At 43.5% G+C, this 27,897-nt stretch overlaps 1 protein-coding gene across 1 annotated transcript in view; it reads right to left on the reverse strand.

Moving 5' to 3' along the window:
- The window catches only part of BFSP1 (beaded filament structural protein 1), a 56,577-nt gene extending 32,681 nt beyond the window's left edge, over nucleotides 1-23,896 (reverse strand). Inside the window, exons 1-4 of the mRNA XM_075527976.1 lie at nucleotides 23,571-23,896; nucleotides 18,845-18,905; nucleotides 4,094-4,189; nucleotides 1,900-1,992 (exon numbers count right to left, since the gene is read on the reverse strand). Coding sequence (XP_075384091.1) covers nucleotides 1,900-1,992; nucleotides 4,094-4,189; nucleotides 18,845-18,905; nucleotides 23,571-23,896 — 576 coding nt within the window. The remainder of the gene's footprint in view (nucleotides 1-1,899; nucleotides 1,993-4,093; nucleotides 4,190-18,844; nucleotides 18,906-23,570) is intronic.
- Nucleotides 23,897-27,897: the final 4,001 nt, after the last annotated feature.

Below are 27,897 nucleotides of genomic sequence, written 5' to 3' on the forward strand. Positions count from 1 at the left end.
TTCCTGCTTCTTAGATGCTCCTTGGGAGAATTAAAAAATGTTTTCTAAGTGAATTTTGGACCTTCTCTACCTTGAGTGTAAAAAAATGAAGCTACAACACAAAGTTCAAACAACCCTCGGCCCTGACTCACAGGTTCTCAGTCATATCTGAGGAGCTGAAAACCATTGAGGCAGGACTCTGATTCCCTACAAGCTCACTTACTCGGCTTGAGGTCTGACCTGAAGGCATGTCCCAGGCTATGCCAAGGGAAGCCTGCAGGGAGAACGAAGGTACTCACAAAATGAAACAGAATCTAACCGGTTGACCAGTCCACCGAACAAGCCAACCACTATCCCCCAAAAAGGGACAAAATTCAATTTATGTTTTCATTTACATCTTCTTCAGCTTATTTTCACATATATCATATGAAGCACACACACAAAAAAACCCACTACCCACTAATTGATTCTAATGCAAAGCAACCTCATATAGTCTCCCAGACTGTAAATCTTTATTGGAGTGGATGGTCCACATATAGTATGCACCACACAATGCTAGAAATATGAGGGTCCAGTTTCATTCTTCATTACGCCTCATATTTCGCCTTCTTCATATGAGTTTCATGATGAGAATGGAGCATGTAACTAGTTTACACGCTGGCTTAACAGTTCAAGCCCATCAATCACTCCTCAGCAGAAATGTGAGGCTGTCACTCCCATAATGACTCTTGGAAACTCCAGGGAGCAGTTTTACTCTGTTCTCTAAAGTCACTAAATTGCAATCAGTTCTATCTCATTGGTTTTTTTGTGTTTTTACATTCAAATCCTCATTTTATAAAGAGCCCTTTCAAAAAGATTCTATCCTTTCCAAAAGATATTTTTATCATTTTATTTGGTTTTTAGGGGGTTGAGAATATATTCAGCTGAAGTATGTGCCAATTCATGTTTCCACATATGCAATTCAGTGACACTGATCACATTTATCAAGCTATACAACCACTCTCTTAGCCCCTCCCCTTTTCTGAACACAAACTCACTGCCTCCTGAAGTTTCTATCGAATCATTTTTGTCGCTGTCAATTGGATCGCTTCTACAGAGACAACTCTGGACGAGCCTGGTGCTCAAGGTAGGGATTCTTTCCTGGTCAAGCTAAGCTCTTGACTTTCCAGAGTTTTCGTGCCACAGACTCAGTTAACAGAACCTAGTCTTGAAAATACGCTCAGAATTGTCCGAGGCTCTCTATATTCAAAATTTCTGGTCAAATTAAGAGTAATAAAACTGATTTTTTAATGTACAAAAGATTTGAACACACTTTTCTACAAAGAAAATATAAAGATGGCAAATAGCACATGAAGGATACTCAACACCATCAATCCCATATCAGCAATGGCGTGCAAATTTAAACCACTATGTGAAGCACAATGTGCCTATTAAATAATCAGGAAATAGAGAGGGAAAAAACCTGCCATACCAAATTCAGAGCAACAAAATCTCTCCCATAGAGATCTTGGGCATGCAACAATAGTATATTGACACTGATGTTTCTTATGAAGTATACAAGGAAGAGCCAGTTACCATTAAGTGACGTGACTCATATAAAGAAGTCACATAATTCTCAAAAGGAAATGCCAAATAGTCCAGCACAGTTTATGTCACCAGATGTCTAGGTATCATAATATGAGTTCCAAAAATAAAACTCATGTGTTTACAAAAAGAAAAACATGAATACAAATTTATATTCAGATTTGGCTACAAAGTGGGCAGAGGGAAGAAGCAGCCCCCCTAGGAGCCCTGCCTAACGCCTTTCTCCAGGTCTCTGCCCAAGGTAAGCAGATCCAAGGAGGGGCAGGAAAACTATCTCCTGATAAATTCCCCCCAGGTCTGGTTGGTTTTCCATGCAACGGTGGCTCAGATTCTTACCTTGGCCTTCCCACTCATGGTAGCAGACGCCTGAGAAGTCGTCTGCATGACCTGCTGAAGGATGCTTACATAGGTCTGGATTTCCAGGAGATTCTGGTGGGGAATGGAAAGGATCCTCGTTCAAACTTCAGTTTCTGAATTTCCCCCTCCAACACTAGGTAAACCCAGGGACAAATACTTCCACACATTCCTCCGCATGGCAGACTACACACAAATGGCCAATGAAGAAGGGACCATCTGCCACCATCTGCCCCCCACCCCCATTGCGTCTTGTCTCTGCAGTAGACACCCCTCATCTCATTTAACCCTCCCAGGAAGATCAGGCAGATGAATAAACTGAGACTTGATCTGTTTTGAAGTCCCTGACTGGCATACGGGGCTATGGATTGAGCTTCTAACCACAAGGTAGGCAGTTCTAAATGACCTATCCCTACTTAGGAAAAGGAAAATGTTCGCTCCCGTAAAGATGTAAAGTCTCGGAAACTCAAAGGGCAGTTCTATTTTGTCTGATTGGTTCTCTGGAGTGGTGCAAATGTTGCAAATTAATGTGGTGCAAACAAATATGATCAAGCCTTAAAGATTAGTGGTTCAAGTTCCACAGATGCACCTGAAAAGAAAGACCTGATTATCTGTTTCTGAAAAACAGTCTTTGAAAACCCTAAGCTGTATCTCTGACATAGATGGGGTCACCATGACTTGGAATAGATTCTATGGCAACTGGTGGTATATCCCATGAGTCACTGATTGAGGGTGCAGTGATTCCCCCGCATGTCCCCAATGAAAGGACCCTGGTGGTTCTGTGGTTAGTGATTAGGCCGCCAGCCACCCCACAATAGAAATGCATGCCTCTCTGCTCCCAGAAAGACCCTGTACAGGCTCAGAATCAACTCAATGGCACTGGGTTATGTTGATTATAGCTCCCAATACCACCTCCCAACACATAGGTACACATATGCATGCATAGATGTGTGTACACACAAGGAGTTTGCAGACTCCTCTATGTATATCTTTTTTTTAAATCATTTTATTAGGGGATCATACAACTCTTATCACAATCCATACATACATCAATTGTGTCCAGCACATTCATATATATGTTGCCGTCATCATTCTCAAAACACCTGCTTTCTACTTGAGCCCTTCGTATCAGCTCATTTTCCCCTCCCTCCATGCTTCCCCCTCCCCCTGAACGCTTGATAATTTATAAACTATTATTATTTTGTCATATCTTACACTGTCCTATGTCTCCCTTACCCACTTCTCTGCTGTTCATTCCCCAGGAAGGAGGTTATATGTAGACCTTGTAATCTGTTCCCTCTTTCACCCTCACTGTCCCTCCACCCTCCTGATATCGCCACTCTCACCACTGGTCCTGAGGGGTTCATATGTCCTGGATTCCCTGTGTTCCCAGTTCCTATCTGTGCCAGTGTACATCCTCCAGTCCAGTTGGATATGTAAGGTAGAATTGGGATCATGATAGTGAGGGGGAGGAAGCAGTCAAGAACTAGAGGAAAATTGTATATTTCATTGTTGCTACACTGCACCCTGACTGGCTCATCTCCTCCCCGTAGCCCTTCTGCAAGGGGATGTCCAATTTCCCACGGATGGGTCCTGGGTCCCTATTATGCACTCCCCCTCATTCACAATGCTATGGTTTTTTTGTTTTGTTTTTTGTCTTTGATGCCTGATACCTGACCCCTTCAACACCTTGTGATATCACAGGCTGGTGTGTTTCTTCCATGTGGGCTTTGTTGTTTCTCAGTTAGGTGGCCCCTTGTTTATCTTCCAGCCTATAGGACCCCAGATTCTATATATTTTGACAGCCGGGCACTTTCAGCTTTCTTCACCGCATTTGCCTATGCACCCACTTTGTCTTCAGTGTTCGTGTCAGGGTAGGCTGGTGTGCTTCTTCCATGTGGGCTTTGTTGTTTCTGAGCTAGATGGCCGCCTGTTTATCTGCCAGCCTTTAAGACCCCAGATGCTATATCATTGGCTATCTGGTGCCCTCTATGCATATCTTGCTAATTAAATGGTATCCAGGGTCCAGCTCCTCATCAATTTGATTCGAGGGATAATGCATTCCAAAGGACAGTGTTCTCACTGTGCAGTCTCATTGTTCAGCCTGAATGGTCTGCACTTGGCAACCCAAACCCAAACAACATTTGTTTTGTTTTTTCAGAAGAATCATGATTACCTTTTTGTACCTGTCCTTTGTTGAACGGATATCATCCTGTAGAAACTGAGCTTCAATTTGAAGGTGCAAGTTATTTAGTAAAGCTTCATCTGCTTCCTGTGAAAAGAAAGAAAATCACATACTCAATCTTGAAAGGTACCACAAAGCCAGCATCTGCATAGGGGTGTACAGTCAACCAGGTGTGAGCACACAAACTATCTGGGGTCATTTCTGGCAAGGTATTGGCTGCGTCTGTTGAGTCTAGTGTAATATAGTTCTTAACTAGGGGTGGGTTTGTCCCCAGTGGGTGTTTGGCCACGTCTGGAAACAATTTTATCCCTGCTTGGGAAATGGGCTAAGAATGCTTATCTAGTGACTAGAGGCCAAGGCTATTGCTTAACCTTTTACCACACTCAAAATATTCCTCCTACAACAAGAAAAAAAATTGGCCCAAAATATCAATAGTACAAGAATTTAAATGCCCTGAACTAGAAAGATCACAGTTATGAGATACACACACACACACACACACACACACACACTAGCTTTTATGATACCACACACATACCAAAATTCACATAAAATTTTTATATCCTAAATTTTAAGTAACAGCTGTATTTTTCTATATCTCATTAGCGAGGTCCATTTCTAAGACAGTTTACTAAGCAGAAAAACACTTCACTTTGTACTAAAACTTTAATTTTCAGTTTTCTCCCAAGAACTGTTGACCTTAACCATGAGACTATGGATCTTTTAATGCAAACATGCATTTTTAGGAGAAAACTGCTTTGAAAAATAGCATTTGGTCATTTAAAGTCATAAATTACTTTTAAATAGATAGTTGAGTTTTCTTACTAAACTTTTAAAAATTCTAATAAATTATTTATGTAACAAACTCACCAAACTGATAATTCATTCACTTATTTCTCATTCACCTTGCTTGAATAAATGAAATTGATACAAAATAATTGTTCTCTTAATAAGTCAGTACTCTAATTCCATGTTTGCTATGATATTACAAGTGGATCACACTTGGACTCACCAACACTGTTGGCTCTCCAGAATCGGCTTTACTATCCACACCTGCCAGTACCTGAAGCTTTGCTAATTAGTGTACCTAGTACTAAAAATCAGTCTCGCTTTGACTCACTCACTACGGTTTGTTAAATAAGCATGATGAAATGAGATTTTGTTGATAAAGGAAGTTATGTTATTTAGCTAAAATACTTGACACATTCCCATCCTTGGGTGAATGAAGATAAGACAGTCAAGGTCTATGGTTGGCCAAGATCTCTTCCTACCCTTGCACTAATACAGTTAAAATTCCAGGGAGGCTTATGACCAGTATTCTGGGGGGAAAGGTTCTTGACAGCTTAATTGATTGATTCCTGTTAAGAACCATTGGAGTAGGAATGTTTTTGAATGCTTGAAACTGACTAGAAGGATATCAGGAATTTTAACTCTGGAATACTGTAACATCTGCTTTGAGTGAACTTTTCAAGCAAAGTATTGCCTTAGCTCCTATAAAAGAAAAGATATGGACTTCACAGAGCCTACAGAATAGGTTACATGAACTATTGGGTCTGCATCCAAACCAAACAAAAAAGAAAGAAAAAGTTCATTTAATAACTACCCATAGGTATAAATTTGGGTTAAGTCTTTAGCATGAGTGAAGGAGAATAATTAATTTTCACTTACCTCAAACTTCTAAAGCTACTTTACCTACCCACAAGAATCTCAGAGTTGTTTAAGATCAAATTGGCTCAGGAGTCAAAGCAGAACCATTAAGAAGTTTATCTGAAAGCATTCTTTTTTGCATAAGAGTCATGTAAATAGAAATTAAATAAGATATTCTAATATAGTAATGCCTAACAGAAGTATAATGACAACCTCAGACATCTTAAAATTTTCTCATCGATACAGGAGTCAAGATGGCGTCCAGGTAGACTCACCTGTCTGGCACTCCTGCTGTCAGACCAGAAAATTAAGAGGTAAGGAGGCCAATACTGGGAGGCTGGGTTATAAAAATAGATTCAGTGTACTAGGGTCTGGTTCAGACTTCCCCCTTTGATTTTCACCCACAAAGCAATCCAAGAACTCGCTGGAATGCTCAAAGTTCACTTTGTCTGTCTGCGGTGGGCTCTGCTAACCCCTTGCCAGGTCCCGCAGTAATTTCCCCAGGCTGCCATCTAAAAGTGGTCATAATCCCAAGTTCACAAAGAACCTCTGAGAACTAGCCACAAGACCTCACTGGAGTTCCCCTCACGGCTACCCCCTTCATCTGCAGTCTATGACTTTGCAACTCCCCTCCCCAGCCAGGAATGAAGTGATAATATTGGCTATCCCCTTTCCACCTCTCCCCTGTTCCACATCTGCCAGTGTGGGTAATGACAGATAATTAGACCAGAATTTACTGTAACTGAAGAAGCACTGAAATATTTACCTGTGACAGAACGCAGTTTCTCAGAGCACAACTGAATAGAGCCAGGAGTGACACAGGAGTGCAGCCGGGGTCGAATTCAGATCTAGTCAACCCCAAACCCACTCTGCTAAGCTTGAAGCTTGTCCACCTTCCCTGGGGGACAGCGCAACACAGCCCCGCCCCCCCCCACACACACACACCCAAACCAGGGCAACCCACAAGCCAATTATAAAAAGGAAAAGAGAAAAAAAAAATTTAAACACTCAATTCCAGGCTGTGGTCTTTTGTGTAACTTTGAATGTAATCCTGCAGAACTCTGTCTATTAGCATAACATTAACAAGATAACCAAAAGCTAATCTCCAGAGCACAGCCTAGGATGTTAACATAACAAAACAGGGAGCGCCAACAGGTGCTGAGTGCCACAGCCCAAGGCACAAACTAGCTCTACCAGTTTGAGATCCAGAGTGTCTTTAAACAGCTGCAAATTGTGGCCTGACAATCCAGCCCAGTCCTGTGCCCGCTCTGCAGCCCCGCCCCAACCCGCTAGTGACATACCTACAGTCACCTGCCTTAGCCCAGACTTTGAACCCCTCCTCCCACCTGCCACTGAGTTGCTGCAGCACCTTGCCTACATAAGCGTTTAACCCACCACCATAGTAGGCCACAGGTAGTCCTCAAAAACACTCACCAATACACTAGAAGAGATAAAGAACCTTACCAGCAATCTCGAGGCCAGTCAGGCAGACTTCAACAAATAAGAAAGACAGTCAAACAAGATAATCAGAGGTGGAAGAAAATCTGAAATCAATGGCAGATGCTATGAATAGGAACAATATTCTTATAATCGGTCTAACAGAACAAGACACAGCAAAGAAGTCAATAGCTAAATTAGCGAGGGAATTTCTGGAAGCAAACTTCCCCTCCTTAATAAATGAGACTCAGATACTCATACAGGAAGCAGAGAGAACACCAATTAAACTAAAATGCTCTCATTGGATCAGTTATCAGGCATCAAAGAAAAAAAATGTATCATTGTGTACTCACGTCCCCAGTATGATCGCTGAAGACAATTGAGTGCATAAGCAAATGTGGTGAAGAAAGCTGATGGTGCCCAGCTATCAAAAGATATAGCATCTGGGGTCTTAAAGGCTTGAAGGTAAACAAGATACCATCTAGCACAGAAGCAACAAAACCCACATTGAAGAAGCACATCAGTCTGTGTAATTATGAGGTGTAGAAGGGATGAAGTATCAGGCATCATCAGAACAAAAAATCATATCATTGTGAATGAGGGGGAGTGCAGAGTGGGGACCCAAAGCCCATTTGTAGGCAACTGGAGATCCCCTTACAGAAGGGTCACGGGACGAAGTAGTCAGGGTGCAGTGTAGCAATGATGAAACATTCAACTTTCCTCAAGTTCCCAAATGCTTCCTCCCCGCCACCCCTCACTATCATGATCCCAATTCTGCCTTACAAATCCGGCTAGACCAGAGGATATACACTAGTACAAATAGGAAATTGGAAACAGAGGGAATCCAGGGCGATGATTCTTCAGGACCAGTGGTGAGAGTGGCAATACTGGGAGAGTTGAGGGAGGGTGGGGTAGAAAGGGGGAACCGATTACAGGGATCTACATATAACCTCCTCCATGGGGGGGGATGGACAACAGAAAAGTAGGTGAAAGGAGACTGAGGACAGTGTAAGATATGACAAAATAATACTTTATAAATTAGCAAGGGCTCATGAGGGCAGGGGGAGCGGGGAGGGAGGGGGAAAAAGAGGACCTGATGCAAAGTGGGGAGCAAATGCTTTGAAAATGATTAGGGCAAAGAATGTACAGATGTGCTTTTTAAAAGTGATGTATGTATATGTATGGATTGTGATAAGAGTTGTATGAGTCCCTAATAAAATGTTAAAAAAAATTATCAAGGGTTCATGAGGGAGGGGGTAGCGGGCAGGGAGTGGGGGAAATGAGGAGCTGATTCCAGGGGCTTACATGGAGAGCAAATGTTTTGAGAATGATGAGGGTAATGAATGTACAAATGTGCTTTACACAATTGATGTATATATAGATTGTGATAAGTTTTATGAGCCCCCAATAAAATGATTTTTTAAATGTTTTTCTCATCACCACATTAAGTAAACAAAAGAGAAATAGATGAAGTTCATTTTAATAAAATATTCTCTCACCCAATATATAAAAAATATTATTATATCATGCAATCAATATATTTAAGTTATTGATGAGGTGTTTCCCATTGTTTACACTAGTTCCTTGACAGCGGATATGTGTTTTATGAGTACAGCACATTCATCCCAACTCTTCCCAGACTCGGAGGCAGGTGGGAAGAGAAACGAAGAGACTGATCCAGCCCTCGGGATATTTTTGAGCCTTCTCTCTGCTTCTCTTAAGACTTGGAGCGTGGGAGTGGTGCAGAGGAGTCCCAGTCATCTTAATGTTTACCAAACATCCATCTGCAGTTTATCCACAGTTACTGGAGTTAACGAACTGGAAATAGAGATATGAGGCCATTTTGTGTTAAAGAGACCAACTACTTATAAGTCTTTATCCTCACACTTTTTAAAAAAAAAATAGATGCCATTCTTCAAATAAATCCTTCCATGGAGCCAACATATAAAGGAACAAAGCAGAGACGCTCCAGAGACAGGCATGAGAAGGAATCATAAGCATTTCCTTTCACTCAGTGTGATAGGTTTTTTGGGGCCAACATAGCTCCTGCAGGAACATGTGGGTGGACTTTAGCCAGTCTATCAGGTCTCAGCTTGATGGGAGGGTGACTGAGATAAATGGCTCTTCAAGACAGCCCTCCCCACTCTGTTTCACCTTCGTGCTGGTGAGCCATGTGTCTGAGATCCGCTAGTGCCTTTTGATGCTTCCATACCCAATGGGCCCACAAGATTCTGCACCCAGCCATCTGGGATCTTCTTGCATTCTCCACCATTGCATCATTAGAGCATTGCAGTCTCCATCACTGCATCATTGCATTAATCTGAAGAGGGATTCATGGCCTGGAATCAAACTTATGGAATTGATTTGGACTGGGATTGGAAGTCTTCTTGATATCTAATTACACCTTGATATAAAGCTCTTCCTTACACATATATATGAGTCACTGAATTTGTTTCTGTAGTCAATCAGTCCTAACACACCCAATAACCCTCCTCCCTTAGAAGCCTTCAAACAATTCATTGGACCCTGAGGGGCTGCACTGGAAAAACTAGAGTTTCTTTTTATTGCCAGGAAGGTCAAAGCCCAAAGCCTCAAATGTGTTCCAGGTCCCAGTTAATAGCATTGATGGTTTAATGGTTAAATTTGCAAATCTGTGTTTGACTTCAAGCAAATACACCTGGGGCAGGTACCTCCCATCTGCTAGGGGGTGGGGGGAGGGACTGGTATTGTGCATTCTTATGATGATGAACAGATTTCTGTTGTTTCTACACTATCACAGACTAGGAAGTCAGGCCTGATGATCTGCTTCCAAAAATCAGCCAAGGAAAACCCTATGGTCACAAAGATCGTATCCTCAGCCGATCATGGAGATGGTGCTGAACCAGGCAGCTTTTACTCTGTTGTGCATGGGATTGGCATACGGGAAGCCAACTCTACAGCAACCAAAAATAACAGAATAGTCAGCTTGTCAATGGGAGTTGTTGGGAGGTAATAGCACTGGCATCTGTCTTGGCCTTCTCTCTACTAGTCAAGAGTTGGGTGCTGAATCCTGACCCTACCTTTCCAGGTACCTGCCATTATTCCCTATCTACCTAGTAGAATTATGAGAAAGCAAATAGCTTGTGGGTCCCTTCAATCAAGCCTTTAAAATTCTAATTATAGCTTCTTGTGATGAAAATAAAGGGCATTCAATAATTGTCCTTAAAATACGGACACAATCAGATGTTTCTGTAAGCACATTCTCTTGCTTTGAAAGCAAACATCTGACAAACTACTCCTCCCCGCACCCCCAAATCCCCAGAGATGACTGGGTGTCACTGGAATGTGTAGTTGTTGGTGTGTCAAGGAAATTCCCTTGGGAATATTTTCTTTTGTTTACATCAAAACTGAGAAATGTGTAGCTGCTGTATTTTTATTGTGCTTTGGATGCTGTCAGCTGCATTTTCTAAAGCCCCACCAGCGTCTGGATTTTTCACATTGAGTCTGAATCAATAGTTCTAATTTTAGAAGTATTGCCCAATATATCCTAAGCCTGATATTCTGGGCAGCAGTCTCAGAATCAGTAGTTCTCAAAGTGTGGTCCCTGGACGTCATCTGGGAAGTGGTTAGAAAAACAAATTCTCTGGCCAAATTCTCTGTGGAGCCAAAATTCACAGTCTAACAATCTGGCTTTAATATATCCTCCATGTAATTCTCATATACATTAAAGTGTGAAAACCACTAGTTACAACCACTTTTGAGAAAAAGACTGGAGAAATAACTAGAGCCCACTTTACCTTTAAAGCGAGCCTCAAACACCATTTAAAATCCTATTAATAAAAAATTGGTATTCAAGCTCACTGAAATTTCTGATTTACAAGGGTTTAATTAAACAACACTTTTACTTCAAACTGTGAGTGTCAAAAGTCTTTCAAAAAGATCAAGTTTGCTTTCGGTCCAGGTGCTAAAGCTGTTCTAGGAATCATGTGAGCTATTGCAAGGATTTCCCCAGATTCCTGCATCCGCATTCTGTGTTCAAGATTTCCACTACATCCAAGCACCCCCTGCGCTAGTATATACCCTATATTTTTACTTAAATTGATTCATTTTTACTTAAGTCTTCTTGAAAAGAAATTTTGATATCACTTGCCTTAAATAAAAGGTAATTATAAAATAACTTCACAAGTATAAAGACTGTTCCTCATGCACCAAATAAAATCACGTTCATTCCACCAGGTTACGCGCCCACATTTGGGGGGAGGCTATGCAGGCATCTGTCACACATCAAGTGCACTGCAATAATAACGGCAAACACCATGTGCCAGGCAAGACGTATACATTATCATGGCATTTAAGCTTCAGAAGGCACATAAAAGTTTCTACTGCTATTTATTCAGAGAGAAGATGGAGAGGCTCAGAGAAATGAGGCAGTTCACTCAAAGTCTGCAGTGGTGTGAAGATCCTATTAAAAGGCTCCACTCCTTGTGGACATCAAGCAGCTGTGGTAGCTACATATACTGGTGTCAGCTTGTGAAGGGGTGGAGGATAGCCTGTTGGTTAGGTCACAGCTTGATGACCTCATTTGGAGGAGCTAAGGAGATAAACGGCTTGCTGGAAGTGGGTCACACACACTCTTCCTGTGAAACATTCCTGTTGACAAGCCATAGGAAGCTACCATAGAGCCAGAGCCCTGCAGCTGGAGGAGCCACGTGGAGACCCACACCAGTGCTGAGAAGCTTCTGCCTTCATTGGATCCACAAGACTCTCCACCCACTGGCCTGTGATCTTCCTGTATTCAGCATCGCTGATTGGCTGTATGAGTCTAAAGAAGAATTTATGGACTTGTATCAACATCTGGGGTAATATCAGACTTATGGACTTGATCTGGACTGGACCGGGCTGGCATGTTTTCTTAATATACAATTATTCTTTTCTGTGAGGCTCTTTCTTATACACACATGAGTGTCTATGAATTTGTTTCTCTAGTCAACTTGGACTAACAGCACATTTGTGGAAAAAAGTATCTTACTCTGGACCCAGAATGACGTCACATCAAGTCTCTATGCTGCCCCTCACCCAGGTTCTTGGTGGCATCTTTCCTCAGAATGGTCACAATATTCTTACAGGGCTGATACTTCAAGCATCCACGCTTTGAGCACCCATCACAATATAGGTGAAGGTGTTAGAGCTATTTCATCTGGGTGGTGAAATTGTAGGCAAGATTTGTTTTTCATTTTAATTGCAATGTCATATTTACCCACCTAGAACATAGATGATAAAAGATCTGAGCGTGTTTTAAAATCTAATGTCAATTTCCAATCGTAGTAATTCTCCTTTGAAAAGTCAACAAGATCGCACAGGGTGAATAAATTAAGAATCTTAGAGGTGTGTCCAGAGAAAGCCCTTCTGGCAGTGAAGATAAATACAAAGCAAACAGGGGAAGGTATTGGGGATGGAGAGTTGGGGAAGGGGTGTTGGGATAGACTGAATTAGCATCTAAGAGAAGGGTGTTAGATAGCTAAATCCCTGAAGGCAACTGTGGGCAAGATGGCAGCTCTGTCTGGTAAACTGGAATCACTGCCAAAAGCAAAATTAGGCACAAGCCACCAGAGTTCAGCTGAATAGTTGGGTGGTGGAGGATGTTAAGGTGAAAATCTCAGTTCAGATTTCCAACAGGCTTAGAGAGCCAGCTCTACCAAGGAGTCAACAACCCCTGAGCATTGACCACTTATGGTTCTCCCCTCTCACAACCACCTGTGTGTTTATATCATGTCTCGGTGATTGAATGTTGCTAAAACAGAAATGCCATAAGTGGTTAGCTTCATAAACTGACATTTCTTTTCTCACGGTTTAAGAGACTAGAAATACAAACACCAGTTCTAGATGAAGGTTATCTGCATCAGCTCACAATTTAAGAGAATGGTCTTGCCTTTCAGCATCTGTGGGCTTGGCGTTCCTTGGAGACTTCCATGTGCCTTGGCATTAATCTTCTGGGTCTAGGAGGTTCTTAGGGGAAGGCCTTCAGGTCCAAAGGTGTACTCCACTTCCCGCTCATCTTTCTTGGTATTGAATTCTGATTTCTCTATTTGTATCTCTCTTTTCTCTGGTAAGATAAAAAGTAAAGCATACCACACCCCACAGAAATTCTCCTTACCCAGAAGTAAGTCTGTTACCTAAGGAAGGGTGTGGGACCCCATCCTAATCTCCTTATAACTGACTAGTGGATCTTACCAGACCACATCATGAGGAATGATTACATCATTATGTAGCTGACAAATCAAATCATTACTGTCAACCCACTGAGAAGCATGGCCCAGTCTAAATATATTTTGTTGTTGTTGTTAGGTGCCATCAATTGGTTTCAAGTCATTGGGGCCTGATGTACAGCAGAATGGAACATAGCAGAGTCCTGTACAATGCTTGCGATTGTTCCTGTGCCTGAACCCATTGTTGCAGTCAGGATGTCAATTCATCTTTTTGAAGGACTCCCTCTTTTTCACTGCCCTTTCAATTCACCAAGCATGATGTCCTTCTCCAGGGACTGGTCTCTCCTACCAACATGTCCAAAGTTTGCAAGACAAAGTCTCTCCATCCTTTCCTCTAAGGAGTTCTGGCCATACTTCTTCCAAGACAGATCAGTTTGTCCCTTTAGTAATCCAGGGTATTTTCAATATTACTCTGCAGCACCACAATTCAAATATATCCATTATTCTTTGGTCTTCCTTATTTAATATCCAATTTTACATGTGTATGAGAGAATAGGAAATACCACGGCTTAGGTCAGGCACACCTCAGTCCTCAAAGTAACATCCTTGCTTTTCAATATTCTTTAAAAAAAACAACAACGTAGGCATCAGATTTACCTGAAACAATGGATCATTTGACCTCTTGGCTACTGTTTCCATGAGAATTGGTTGTGGATCCAAATAAAACAAAATCCTTGACAACGTCAACTTTTTCTCCATTTATTGTGAAATTACCTATTGGTACAATTGTGAGGATTTTGGTCTGCTTTACAATGAGTCATTTGCCTGTGCATAGTCAACAAAACACAAACATTTTTCTGGTATTCTGTGCTTTGAGTCAAGATCCATCTGACATCAGCAACGATATCCCTTGTTCCACATCCTCTTCTGAATCTGATCTGAACCTCTGGCAGCTCCCTGTCAATGTACTGCTACAACTGTTGTTGGATGAGCTTCAGCAAAACTTTACTTGCATGTAGTATCAATGACACTATTCTAGTGTGGGCATTCTATTGGGTCACTTTTCTTTGGAATGGGCACAAATATGAATCTCTTCCAGTAAGTTTGCCAAGTAGCTGTCTTCCAAATGTCCTGGCGTAGACAATTGAGTGCTTCCAGTGCTTCATCAGCTTGTTTCACCATTTCAGTAGGTACTCCATCAAATCCTGGAGACTTGTTTTGGGCCAATGCATTCAGTGCAGCTCGAACTTCTCAGCACCATTTGTTCTTGCTCATGTGCTACTTCCTGAAGTGGAAGAATATCAACTAGTTCTTTTTAGTCCAGTGACTCTGTGCATTCTTTCCATCTCCTCTTACTACTTTCTGCATCATTCAATATTTTTCCCATAGAATCTTTTAAGATTGCAACTCAAGGCTTGGATTTTGCCTTGATTTTTTTTCAATTTAAGATATGCTGAGTACGTTCTGCCCTTTGGGATTTCTAATTCTAGGTCTTTGCTCATTTCGCTACAATATTTGGCTTTGTCTTCTTGAAATGCCCTTTGAAATCTTCTATTCAGCTCTTTGGCTTCACCACTTCTTCCATGTGCCTTAGCTACTCTACGGTTAAAAGCCAGTGTCAGAATGCCTTTCACATCCACTTTTATCTTTTTTCTTTCCTTTTAATGACCTTTTGCTTTTCTGTCATTAGTGTTCAGTGTTCTTGAAATGGTCTCAAAATTCAAGTGGTCATATTTTGGCTCTCGTGGACTTGTTTTAATTTTCTTCAGTTTCAACCTGAACTTTGGTATGAGCAATTGATGCTCTGCTCCATAGTCAGTCCCTGATGCACAGTAAATCATATGATTTTCTGATTCAAAATGGCTAATATCAGTCCATTTCGCTAATGCATAGGATATTGACCTTTATGCATTCTACTTCATTTTTTATGACTTCCAATTTTCCTAGATTTGTATTTCACACATTGCGTGTTTCAAGCATTGGCAGATGTTTGCAGCTGTTTCTCCTTACCTTGAGTCATGTCCCATCATCAAATGAAGCTCCCCAAAGCTTTACCTCCTGTAGGCTTTACCCGACTCACATCACCACGGTAGAGTCCACTCTGAGGAACCAGCTCCTCCTCAGTCACATATCCAATGCCCTTGAACGACAGGGGCCGTCGTCTGGTACAATCTCCGCCGATGTTGTGCTTCCATTCCTCTGGTCTTCAACATCTGACAATGTTTTGAAGCTATGCATAGGGAACTCCAGCACTACTTCCTCCAAATTAGGGAGCTGAGTCCTTGTTCATTGGCTGTTCTCAGTTTGGAAGCTTTGTGGAAACCTGTTTGGGTGTCTCTGCTGGCATTTGACATGCCACTGACAAAGCTTCCAGCATCGCATGGTCACACAGCTACCACAGTCCAACAAACTGGCAGAGAAGTGGTGAGAAAGATATTTTGGTGAGACACCATTTACCCGAGACAGGGCTCATGTATGCGGGTTCTCCAGAGACAGACCCAGCTCGTTTCAACTACCTATGTAGTTACTGACAGAGCACTCCTTTCACCCAGGGTCCTGGTTTGGACACTACATAACATGCCCACCCAGAGACAGAACACAGAAGCGCCATGTGGTCGGGAAAAAAACAAAGCTAAAATTGGTTTTCCTAGATTGTAGTTCTGACGTTCCCACCAACTAGCAGGACAGCAGGAGATACCAGAGAGTGGACAAAATCCCTGGATGGCAAATATCCGGATCGCACCCTCGCTGATTAAAGTGGTTGCCTGGAGCTCTTTGTGGAGAACTCAAAGGCAAAGGAACGGCAAGTGAGGGTTAATTACTTCAGCATTCTAAATGCTGAAAGTTGTCAGCAATTCTGATAAGGTTATAAGCATGAGGAGAAAGTGGGAGTGGTAGATGTCCCCTAAATAAAACATCCTTCCAACTAACTAGCCTCCCTGGTTCCTTCCATTCCAACATTTGTGCTCTGAAATAATTTTTTTAATTTTTTAAAAATCATTTTATTGGGGGCTCGTATAATTCTTATCACAACCCATACATACATCCATTGTGTCAAGCACATTGTACAATTGTTGCCATCATCATTCTCAAAACATTTGCTTTCTACTTGAGCCCTTAATCACAGCTCCTCATTTCCCCCCAACTTCTCCCACTCCTCCTCCCTCATGAACCCTTGATAATTTATAAATTATTATTTTGTCATATCTTGTACTGCCCAACATCTCCCTTCACCCACTTTTCTGTTGTCCATCCCCCTGGGAGGAGCTTATATGTAGATCCTTATAATTAGTTTCCCCTAAAATGATTTTTAATGGGTTCTGTTTACAGCTAATTTCCAGCTCTGTTTTGTCTATCTTCTATTGTCCAAAATTATTTATAATCCAGGCTAAAACAAAACAAACAAAAACGACCCTAATCAAGATGATGAAGGAGCTGAAGACGGAAAGTGCTCCTGCAAAAGAATCTCCACACGCATGCGGGGTCATTGGCAAGAATCTTAATGGTTCCTATGTGGCTAATTTCACGATCCATGAGAGAACTTTCCCCCTCTGTTCTCTTGAGAGTTTTCCCACTGAGAAGCAATCCCAGGACAATCACTGCATTAAAAACACCACTGCCTGAAGCACTGTGTCTGAGTGGTAACAGTTGGCCATTGTACTGCTTGCATGCTTGGGTGCCCCTAATGCCTGTGACCCCAGACACAATGGACCTAAGCACTGCACAGCTCTACACCATCCCCATGATCTGTTGGGGCTAGCACAACTGTGACCCATTGCATCCTCACTGCCTGATTTCCAGAATTGGATCACCAGGTCTTTCTTTCTCGTCCCTTTCGGTCCAGAAGCTCTGCTGGAACCTGTTCAGCATCATAGCAACAACAGCTTCCACTGACGAACAGGTGGTGGCCGCATCTGGGGTGCGTTGACTGAGATTCACGGCCAGATCTCTGGCATGGATGGCGAGAATTCGCCACTGATGCATCATTGCTCCAAATAATATGTACCGTCTATTTCTGTCATGCAGGCATGTATCTTAACTATCTTGTGCTGTAATAACAGAAATACCACAAGTGGATCGCTTCAACAAACAGAAGTCTACTGACAGTTGGGAGACAAGACATCCAAATTCAGGGTACAGCTCTAGGAAAAGACATTTTTTAAACCATCTGTTGCCCCTAGAGGAAGTCTCTGGAGATGCTTAGTTCCTTGCTCATGCTTGGTAGTATTAGGTCCCTCACTCGCTCTCTTGTCAGGTAGTAAAGAGTAGTTACTCAAGATACATCCCACCCTAATCCTACCTACAACCTAATTCTCATTTAACTGGCCTGATCCTGCCTCATTAATATAATGGACAGCTAACTTTCAAATAGGACCATAACATAGGCAGAGGTTACGATCCACAACACATCATGTAATGGAGGATATTAAGATCACCAAACACAGGAAAACCACACAATACTGAAAATCGTGGCCTGCCAACTAGACAGATAGTTGAAAAACACAACTCACTCCATAACATCATGTATCTGTGTACGGATATGTATGTTCACACAAAAGATTTAGTTGAAATTAAGAAATTAAGTTAGGGACACCTGAGAAACCAGTGAATTCTAAAGTTGCATAAAGAGGATGTATAACTACAATGGTTTCAGCTATTTAGTTCATTGCTATAATTAACCTACATAAGTCCAAGACATAGGGAGCCTTAGTAACTGAGGTAGTTAGTTTATTGTGCCAACCTGGCCGATAAACACATGTGGGATTAATTGAAGGGCAGAGAGATAAATGGCTTGGCGAGTCTTGCCTTTTTTGTCTCTTGCTCTTTGGTTATCGGACCAGTGTGTGGCTGCCTTGCTTGTTCTGTGACTCAATTTGCAAACTACACTACCTATGGGACAACTAACCCGTGGACTGAGTCACTGTAATTTGAGGTTCCTTCAAGACCTGCTTCACCACACCACTGGAATTTATATCTCTTGAGCTGGGAACTGTCGGACCCTTTCACCTGACTGACTGCTGATGACCTGCCTCGCTGTTTGCTGCCTATGCCCGGATAGCCTGAACTGCTCTACAGAGGACAACCTGGTGGCCCAGAAGACTTGAAGGACTGCCAGTGTCTCACAACTGTGAGTTGCACTGAGCCATTTGTACTGCTTTATAATTAAATTAACTGTTTATTTCTTATGTTATCTATCTATCTGTAGCATTCTGGCTTTGTTTCTCAGAGAACCCTGTCGAACACAGTAACTTAATGGGTTATGAGTTGGGCTGCTAGCCACAGGTTCAGCGGTTCAAAACCACCAGCTGCACCACAGAAAATAGATTGGGCTTTCTACTCAGATAGAGAATTCCAGTCTGAGAACCCACAGGGCCAGTTCGAGCCTGTCCTGTGGAGTGATAGGAGTGTGAATCAATCTGACGGGAATGAATCTGGTTTGGAGGCTTTGAGGTTGAGGACATGTTCAGCTCACCTTGTTAAGCCATTCGAGCATTTCTTTCTGCAGCAATTGACATTCACACTCATTTTCATACCTGAAAAGTGGACAAGAAAGAAAGAGTTGGACAGCTTCCTATATTTCATGGATGTTGATAAGACAATCGGCAGGAATTTTTTTTTCTACGATGAATAATATACCCTCTCCTTTAAGGCTGAAGTTACAAATTTTTCATTTTAAAGGAGTGAAAATTTAATTCCCGAGCCCACTCCTTTCCAATTTGCTCAACATCGCAGTGCATGGATATAGGGGTAGCATTTCCAGGGTCACTGGAAGCAGCAAATGAACCAGGAGTCTTCCGTCTACCCCTACCCCAAACCTACCGACAGTCCATCCATTCTGAAGAGGGGAGATGTTCTCTGTGGTCACCAGAACCCCACTACAGTCGTGAGACTGACTGGAAAGTGGCCCTGCCACTTCCTACCACAAACCCCACTCGCTCAGCGGCAATGCAGTTCCTATGCTACTCAATTTTATTACTATGTGTAACGTATGTCAGTTTTTCAGGATTATGTCATTTAATCCTCACAAAACCTGTGTGTAAGCAGCTACTGTTATGCCCCTATTGGAAAAATAGAAAATGGAAACCAAAGAACCTGCCGCCATCTCCAAGCAGACGCTAGTAGCACTTCACCTGCACACCAAACGCTTGCCTTTGGGCTGCTAATAAGTAAGGCAGACTTGACTCACCAGAAAATCAGTGTCCCTGGGAGCAGCCTGCAACAGGTGGGGGAGTTGGAGCATGAACCCCAGTTCCCTGGAGCCTCTGTTGGGGTTACTCGCACATCTTTTATCGCCTCCCAGGGAGCCTCTGCAGGTTGAACTCCAGGTGCTCATGATTGTCATTTGCTTGATAATTTACTCAGTGCTAGCTGCTTTTCCCAAATTGATATAATTATATGTGGTTTTCCATAACTTGATTCTTGACTCTATTCATTGTACTGTGGCATTTTCATTTAGCTCTTGCTTTATTGAATTTTTTTTTATCTGCTGGAGACCTGGTTTTTTTTTTTAATTATTCAGCTGCCCAAGTAGAGCAGATGTCCAAATCCCTAATGCTGAAATTGAACCAAGTTTGGGCACACCTTCTCATTTCAATATTATTTTCACTTCTGGGATGTAAAATCAAGCTCAATGGATATGTGTGTGTTTATAGTAATTTTCAAATCTTACTACCCTGGTCAGAATATAAAAAACTCTCTAAAGAGAAAATGGGAGGGAACAGATTAAAGGAAATGTTTAGGTAAATCCCTGAAACCAAAACACGATTCCATGACAGGCTTATCTCAGAACCAAGTGAAAATTCAACTGCCAGTCCTTCAATGAGGACTCACGGGAGTCACGCTTGCCCAGTCAAATCACAAAAGATATTTCTACATGCCTCTTTGCAGAGGCTACAAACGTATCCATGCAGTATACAGGGGACAGAGGTAGGAACGCTTCTTAGTCACTCCGAAATACCTGGAAGGACTGAGTCACTGGGCTTGCGGCTTAGGACCATAGTCTCTTGGGGCATTTACTGCAACTCAATTGTCATTAACACAGTCAATAAAGGCATGCTCTTAACTCTACTTTAATGAATAGCAACTGGAGTCTTAAGAGCTTGCAAGTGGCCATCGAAGAGGCAACTATTGGTCTCCTTCCATCAGGTGCAAAGAAGATTGAAGAAAATAAAGGATTCAAGGAACCATAGCCTGAAACCAGAAGAAACAGGAGGTGCCTGGCTACCAGTGCCAACTTCTGTGATCAAGATCGCAATACAAGTTCCTAGACAGCATGGGGAAAATGTAGAACAAATTTTAAAATCATTTTTTAAAAGACCAGGCTTACCAGTGTGATAGAGACTGGTGGAACCCCTGCGACGATGGCCCTTAGACACCCTTCAAACCTTGAACGGAACCCACTCCCAGGGATCAACTTTCAGCCAAACAATACACATGCCTATAAGGTGAACAATAACACCCCGAAGGAAGGTAGACCTCAGAACAACCAAATATGTGAGTCCAAAGAGGTAACGTTTATCCAGAAACAACGTTCAGTGATAGGAAGCATCAGGAGAGATGAACGAATGGATAAGGGGAGCCCCAGGAGGAAGTTGGAAGATAAGTGTTATATTGAAAGGATTGCAACTAATGCCAAGACACAAAATGTGTATAACTTGGTGAATGAGAAACTAATGTGCTCTGTAAGATTTCACCCAAATCACAATAAATTGTTCACACACACACACACAATCCCCTCCCACTTCTGTCTCCATTTGCCCAGAGCCTACTCCCTGATCTTCCACAGGTAGTCAGTATCATTATTTGTGTGTGTCCAGAAATCCATGCAAGCAATAAAACCTGTATTCTTCTTCCTTTTTATAAATAAATGATAATACACTGTTCCTGTTTCAACTGTGTAGTAATGCCACTGCATGATTGAGCCATAATTGTCCAGCCCATTAAAGGGCATTTAGGTTCATGCCAGACTTTTGCTAAGGCAGAACCGTTGGAAAGTATCGATAGAATAAATTCTTTGAAGTGGCACTGTTAAGTCAAAGAGAACATGCATTTATTCTTTAAAGATGCTAACAAAATGCTGAGCATGGGTTTGGTTTGGTTAACAATTCTCCTGGTGACTTTAACCCACCATTCAGTCAGTCTAGGAATCCTCTGGAAATCTAGTAGAACATGCAGATTCTGATTCAGGAGTTCTGGAAAAGGGTCAAAGGTCCGGCACTCCTAACAAAGTCCTAGGGAATGCAGATGCTGCGGGTCCACGGAGCGCACATTAAAATATAATATCCAGGCGTCCTGTGCATGAGGCGCAAAGACAAGGAGACCCACACGCCTGGAACCTGAGCGCAGCAATTACTAGTGGGCTGACCTTGCCTCCTAGCTCACCGTTTTCCGAGTCCCAGACGCCTCCTCTGTAAAGCAGGCGCAGTACTGTGCGTCACAGATAAGGCTCTGGGGACCACGCGGCATTTATGCATCTCAAAAATACCATGCTATGCAGAAGGAGCCAAACAAGTAACTGAAGGAACCCTGGTGACTCTGAATAAGCAAAGCTATAGATAGCCAAAGGTTAGCAGTTCCAACCCACTCAGCGGCCCTGCAGGAGAAAGACGCAGAAAAGCTGCTTCCATGAAAATCACAATGAAGAAAACCCTAGGAGGCAGTTCCACCCCGTCACGTGGGGTCCCTATGAGTTAAACATCCAAACAAAAATAACAATCTCCGTGTCTCGAGGGGTTTCCAACGTACACAGTAAGACGTTCTTCCCTGAAACAGCGGATGAGTTTGAACCACCAACCTTACCATTACCAGCCCAATGCTTAACCCATTGTGCCACCAGTCTGTCTTACGATAGCAAAATCAATCTATGGCAATGAAAATCAGAACCCCGAGGCTTTCTGGTTCGGGAAGGAGCAAGTAATGGACAGAGACAGCGCCGGAGGGGAAGTATAAATGGTAGTTTCAGTGATAAGACAGGTATATGCCAAACCGCCAACGGAGCCCATTGCCGCCCAGCCCGCTCTGACTGATGACGAATCTATAGGCTAATAGAGTTGAACTGCCTCATAAGGCTTCCAAGACTGTCATTTCGGAGGGGGGTGGGATTTAGAAGGCGCTTTAATGTAATACGGGGCCTTAAGACCACACAGTTGTTTTCAGGAAGCAAACGTCTTCTGTTGCAGTGTGGGTTTCCTTCCTGCCCAACCGCGTCTACTCGGCAGCCGCTGCGCTCACCCGCATCTGCCCGAGCAGTAGCAGCAGGGGCGCGGAGAGCAACAGTCGGCCCCACTGCACACAATCGGAAGGAAACTTTGGCTTTTAAAAACTGCCTTTTAAAAACTGCCCTTAGGGGGGAAAAAAAGAGGACCTGATGCAAGGGGCTTAAGTGGAGAGCAAATGCCTTGAGAATGATTGGGGCAGGGAATGTATGGATGTGCTTTATACAATTGATGTATGTATATGTATGGATTGTGGTAAGAGTTGTTTGAATCCCTAATAAAATGTAAAAGAAGAAAAGAGAAAAAAATGATTAGGGCAAAGACTGTACAGATGTGCTTTATACAATTGATGTATGTATATGTATGAACTGTGAAAAGAATTGTATCAGCCCCAATAAATTGTTAAAATAAAAAAATTAAAAAAAAAACTGCCCTTAATGTAGGGCACCCAGTCCAGAATGAGGCAGTCGCTCGCCAGCTCCCCGTAGCGTGGGCCCAGGGACCCGGCCAGCCCCACAGCGCACTCCGCAGCCCTCAAGGTCACCGGGGCGTCCTTGCCTGGACACAGTGCCCAAGGCTGCAAATTCTAACTGAAATAAAGCATGATGTCACATCTTTATCACACTGAGTGGCTGTTAGGTTTGAACCCCCAACCTTTCGGTAGTTGGTGAGTGCTTAATCACTGTGCCACCGGTGGGTATGGGCAGTTGTCAAAAGCTCATTGACCTACCGACTTAAAAGTGGTGCTTTGTGATCAGTGGGCTGTCCCCTAACTGGAAGCTTTTTGCATCTTTTTGCTGATTTCTTTTGCATCTTCCTGTAAAGGTGACAGGAAATGTCCCTCCGTGCTTGTCCTTCATAGGGATAAGGCCATCAGCCTCAGGGAGATCAGTGGCGGCCCCGCAATGCCGGTGACATCGCTCCCCAGACCCGCGGCGCCCGGGCAAGCGCCCTGCCTCAGTTTCCCCCCTCCTCAACCCGTACTTGCTGCGGAACTCGTCCAGCGTTCGCTGGGCCTCAGCACCCTGGCGCTGCAGACGGGCGCCCTCCGCGGCCAGGTCTCGGGCGCGTTGGCGGTTGTCCTGGATTTGCCAAGCCAGGGTCGCCTCCTGGCTGGCCAGGTCCCCCGGGCCCCGCAAGGCGTCCAGCTGCCGGCCGAGGCCCGCCTGGCGCCACTCCAGCGCGCGGGCGCGCTGCACGTAGGCGGCCACCCGCTCGCCGAGGTCCCGCAGCGCCGCCAGGCCGGCGCGCTCCGGGGGCCACGGCCGCTTCTCCCGCAGGGTCTGGGCGACTGAGCTGCGCTGGGACATGCTGCCCCGGGCGCCCGCCAGGCCAGCGGCCTGCTAAATGCGCTCCCGCTGCAACGTTCCGGAGCCCGGCCCACTGTGGACTCACGCGACCTGCCTCGTGAGCCGGCTTAGCAAGACCACAGCAGTTCTGGGGTCGGAGGGTGAAATCGGTGAAAGAGCCTTTTGTTCCCTGGGTGCCTGAGGCTGGTGGCTGCATCACTGAATGGGGGTCAGGAGGCCAGCAGAGGCATACGCAGGAAGAGTGCTTTGCCGTGATTGAAAGCGCCTGACTAAAGTTCTGTTTGGATCGTTTTTTCTCTCTTTGACAGAAGTGGTTCCATTGTGTTAAACGCCCCGTTTGATTTTTTTCCCCTTTCTTTTCTTTTCTCTTTATGATTTCTGCTGAAACTCGACTTCAGGAGAAAAATCTAGAGCTACAGCAAACCCCCAATCTTGCTCTGTACATTTCGGTTCAGGTTTATGGTTAGAACGGCCGATGGTAGATAGAGACAATTTAAGGTGCTCAGACGTCATGTTAACCATGTTATTTTAGAGGTTCCGTTATTTCTTTTAGAAATCCCCAATGAAAAGACTTTTCACCCTTTAAAATTTTTGTACTTGGAAAACTATACTTTTAAACTAAAAATGTGTAATCAGCCATATCTTATTGCCTGAAGCCCCTTTTGAAAAAGAGGCCCCCTCCTAGCCAATCAAGATCCTGCTCCCTACAACTATGCAAATGCTATCCCATCAGAAAATCTCCCAAGTACACCCCATTCATGGGTTTTAGCCACAACCCCCAAACCCAAGTTGGGAGGTTGGAGAGCATTGGCATGTTGGCTTGGACTTTGTTTCTCTGTTTTGAAAATGCTTTTCAGCCATTAATAATTTCCTACTTTTACTTTAAACTATATGGCAGACAAAGGACTAATCTCTGAACTTTATGGAATGCTTCAGCAAGAAAACAAATTGTCTAAGTGAAAAGTGGGAAGACAATAAGAACAGGTATTTCACCAAAAAATACATTCAGGCAGCCAACAAAGAGATGAAAAAATAAATGAACTATTCTCACTCACTGTCATCAAGTTGAATATGACTCAAGTTGAAGATGGCCTATAGGATAGAAAAAAATCCCCCCTGGGGGTTTCCAAGGCTGCAAATTCTTATCTGAGCAGAAGCGGCCTCTTTCTCTAGAGCAGTGGTTCTCAACCTGTGGGTCATGACCCCTTTGGGGATGAACAACCCTTTCACAGGGATCACCCCATTCATAACAGTAGCAAAATTACAGTTATGAAGTAGCAATGAAAATAATTTTATGGTCGGGGGGTCACCACAACATGCGAATGGTATTAAAGGGTCGTGGGCTGAGGAAGGCTGAGAACCACTCTCTAGAGGAAAGACTGGTGGTTTCTAACTGCCGATAGCATAATCCACTCTGCCACCAGGGCTCCTTGGTTATTGGGGTCCTTCAATTTTTAATTATGTGTTGTTAGTGTGTTTAGTTGTTGTCGTTATTGATATACATAGGAAAACCTGCACCAGTTTAGCAGCTCCTGCAGGTCCAGTTCCGTTACATTTATTCCACGCTTGAAGTTGTGCAACATTAACTCTCTCTTTTAGAGCTAAAACAGCTTGACTTTGATCCAGTAAATCGTGGGTCTTGAAGCACATTAACAGCATTTGATGAGAATCTTTCCGATAAATATTTTGTCACATCACCACTTTTTAAAAGTCAATCAAAAGGGTTATTTTCTTAAAGATAAAGATCATCAATATTGCACTATGTAGTTGCCAACTACAGGGGTTGTACATAACTACGCTACAAACGAAAACGATAGTTATCAAACATAGGGAAAGAAGAGTACACAGCTCTTCCTCCAAAAAGACAGTAAGACAATGTGCCTCCGGTATGGAACAAGCTAAGCGATGGGAGGTCCTGGTTTGTTCTTATTGTCTTGTGTGCCTAAGCCATTTCAAACAGATGCTATGATTAAATGAGGGATACTCACATGGGTATATTATGTAAGTACACATACACCATCCTGATTACATCATGACTCGGTTTCAGGCTTCCTAGAGAGCAGAACCAATGTCTAATAAGTAGTATGAAGTCATTAATTCCCTCTGATCTGTGTGTTCATCAACCATTGCTACGAACAAATTGCCTCAGAACTGAGAAAAATGACACAGAATTCCTCCAGGGTCTACAGGGCCACTGGATAGCTTCCTGAAAACTACTTCCGGTCAGCTGGAGCATCTCTCCTCCAGTTGTCTCTCATCTTGTAGATCCAGTAAAGGTAAAAGTCCAAGAGCAAGCACAGGCACTGTGGTTCATCTCAAACCTTTGTTTGCCTCAGATTTACTCACATTCCACTGGTCACAGCAAGTTTCGTGGCCATAGCCAAAGAGAAGGGGACAGACAGGTAAGGGTGTGGAGAGGATAGCTCTATTACACTGGAGTAAAGACTTGGGGCCATGCGCAATCTATTGCAGTGAATTGGAACCCCAGCAGTGTTAGGTTTGTTTGTGTTTTTTTGGGGGGGGGGTCCTTTCTTGGTGGGACTGTTGAGTAAGCTTTGAACTGCTAACCACCAGCTGCTCAGCAGGAGAAAATTGAGGCTCTCTGCTCCAAGTACAGCCTTAGAAACCCTGTATGGGGTTGCTGCGAGTCAAAATCAACTTGAGGGCAATGGGATTTTTGGTTTGATTGATTGAATGATTGATTGATTGCCATGCAGGCTACAGTGGTGGTTCGTGTGGGTATTGTCCACAGAGCTACCAACTAAGATGGACTAGGAAGAATGCCCTGACAGTCTGCTTCTGAAAGTCAGCCAACGGATACCCTCGGATGACAGTAGTCGTCCCTGCCACCCCCATGGGGCACACAGACAGATGGCATTTCTCTCTGTTGCACATTGGGCCACAAACCAATCATTTCTTTCATAAAGATCAGCAAAAAAAAAAAAAGATCAGCACAAAGGTGGCTCCTGGGAGGTAGAGATTAAACATGCCCTACTGTTCAACTTCACTGCTCCACGATCTAGAGCAGTCACTCCCACGCTCTCCTATTTTCCTTCCTGCCTTTGGGTCCTGGAATTCACTGCACCTTCTCACAGAACTCACAAACCACACTTCCGGTTAAGGGATGTAATGGGGTACCACTTGGGATCAGGGTCAACTTGAAAGTAAGAGGGAAAATTCAGAATATACTTCTTCCATGAGGGCAGCTTCTTGTCTTCTGCCTCCAGGCTCTGCTGGGGCCTTGATATGGTGAGGGCCTGCAGGGCAAATGTTACAACTCTTAGCTTCATCTGTGTTTTGGCAACCCTCCACCGCAGCCATCCTGCATCAGTCTCCCAGGTCCTGTCCTCTGTGCCACTGACTCCCACTGTCTTCTGAGCTCCAGCTCCTCATTCTCTCTCTGTCTCTCCTGAAGACTAGCCTGATGGTAAACAGAGCTATCTCCCTTGTTAGGGGTTCATGCGCCTCACAAGGGTGTCATGTAACTTATTTACATTATCAACAAGATACACAATCCCATTGGTGGGGCATAACTATCTCATTTGCATGGTCCCACCTTGTCCTTTGGTAGAAGTTACAAAGACTATGGCTAACAAGGTCCCATTAAGTAATTCCCTGCATCACAGGTTGCCACCAGTCAGTCCTGTCCAGGCCTGTGGGCGGGTAATACCAGCAACATCTGTCTGTGGATCTTTCACTTTGGCCTCACCATGTTAAGGGAGTACTGTGGACTGCTAAAAGGTCACACCGATCTGCCTTGCAAGAAGTACAGCCAGAGTGCTCCTTATAGGTAAGGATGGTGAGAATTTATTTCACATATTTTAGACATGTTATCAGGAGTGACCAGTCCCTAGAGAGAAACATCATGTTTGGTACAGTAGAGGGTGTCCATAAAGAGCAAGGCCCTCAAGGAGACTGACTGCTATGGCGGCTGCAACCATGAGTCCAAGCATGGGAAGAATCGTGAGGTTAGTGCAGGACCGGGCAGTGTTTCATTGTGT

The sequence above is a fragment of the Tenrec ecaudatus genome, chromosome 12, assembly GCF_050624435.1.
Source record: "Tenrec ecaudatus isolate mTenEca1 chromosome 12, mTenEca1.hap1, whole genome shotgun sequence".
NCBI lineage: Eukaryota > Metazoa > Chordata > Mammalia > Afrosoricida > Tenrecidae > Tenrec > Tenrec ecaudatus.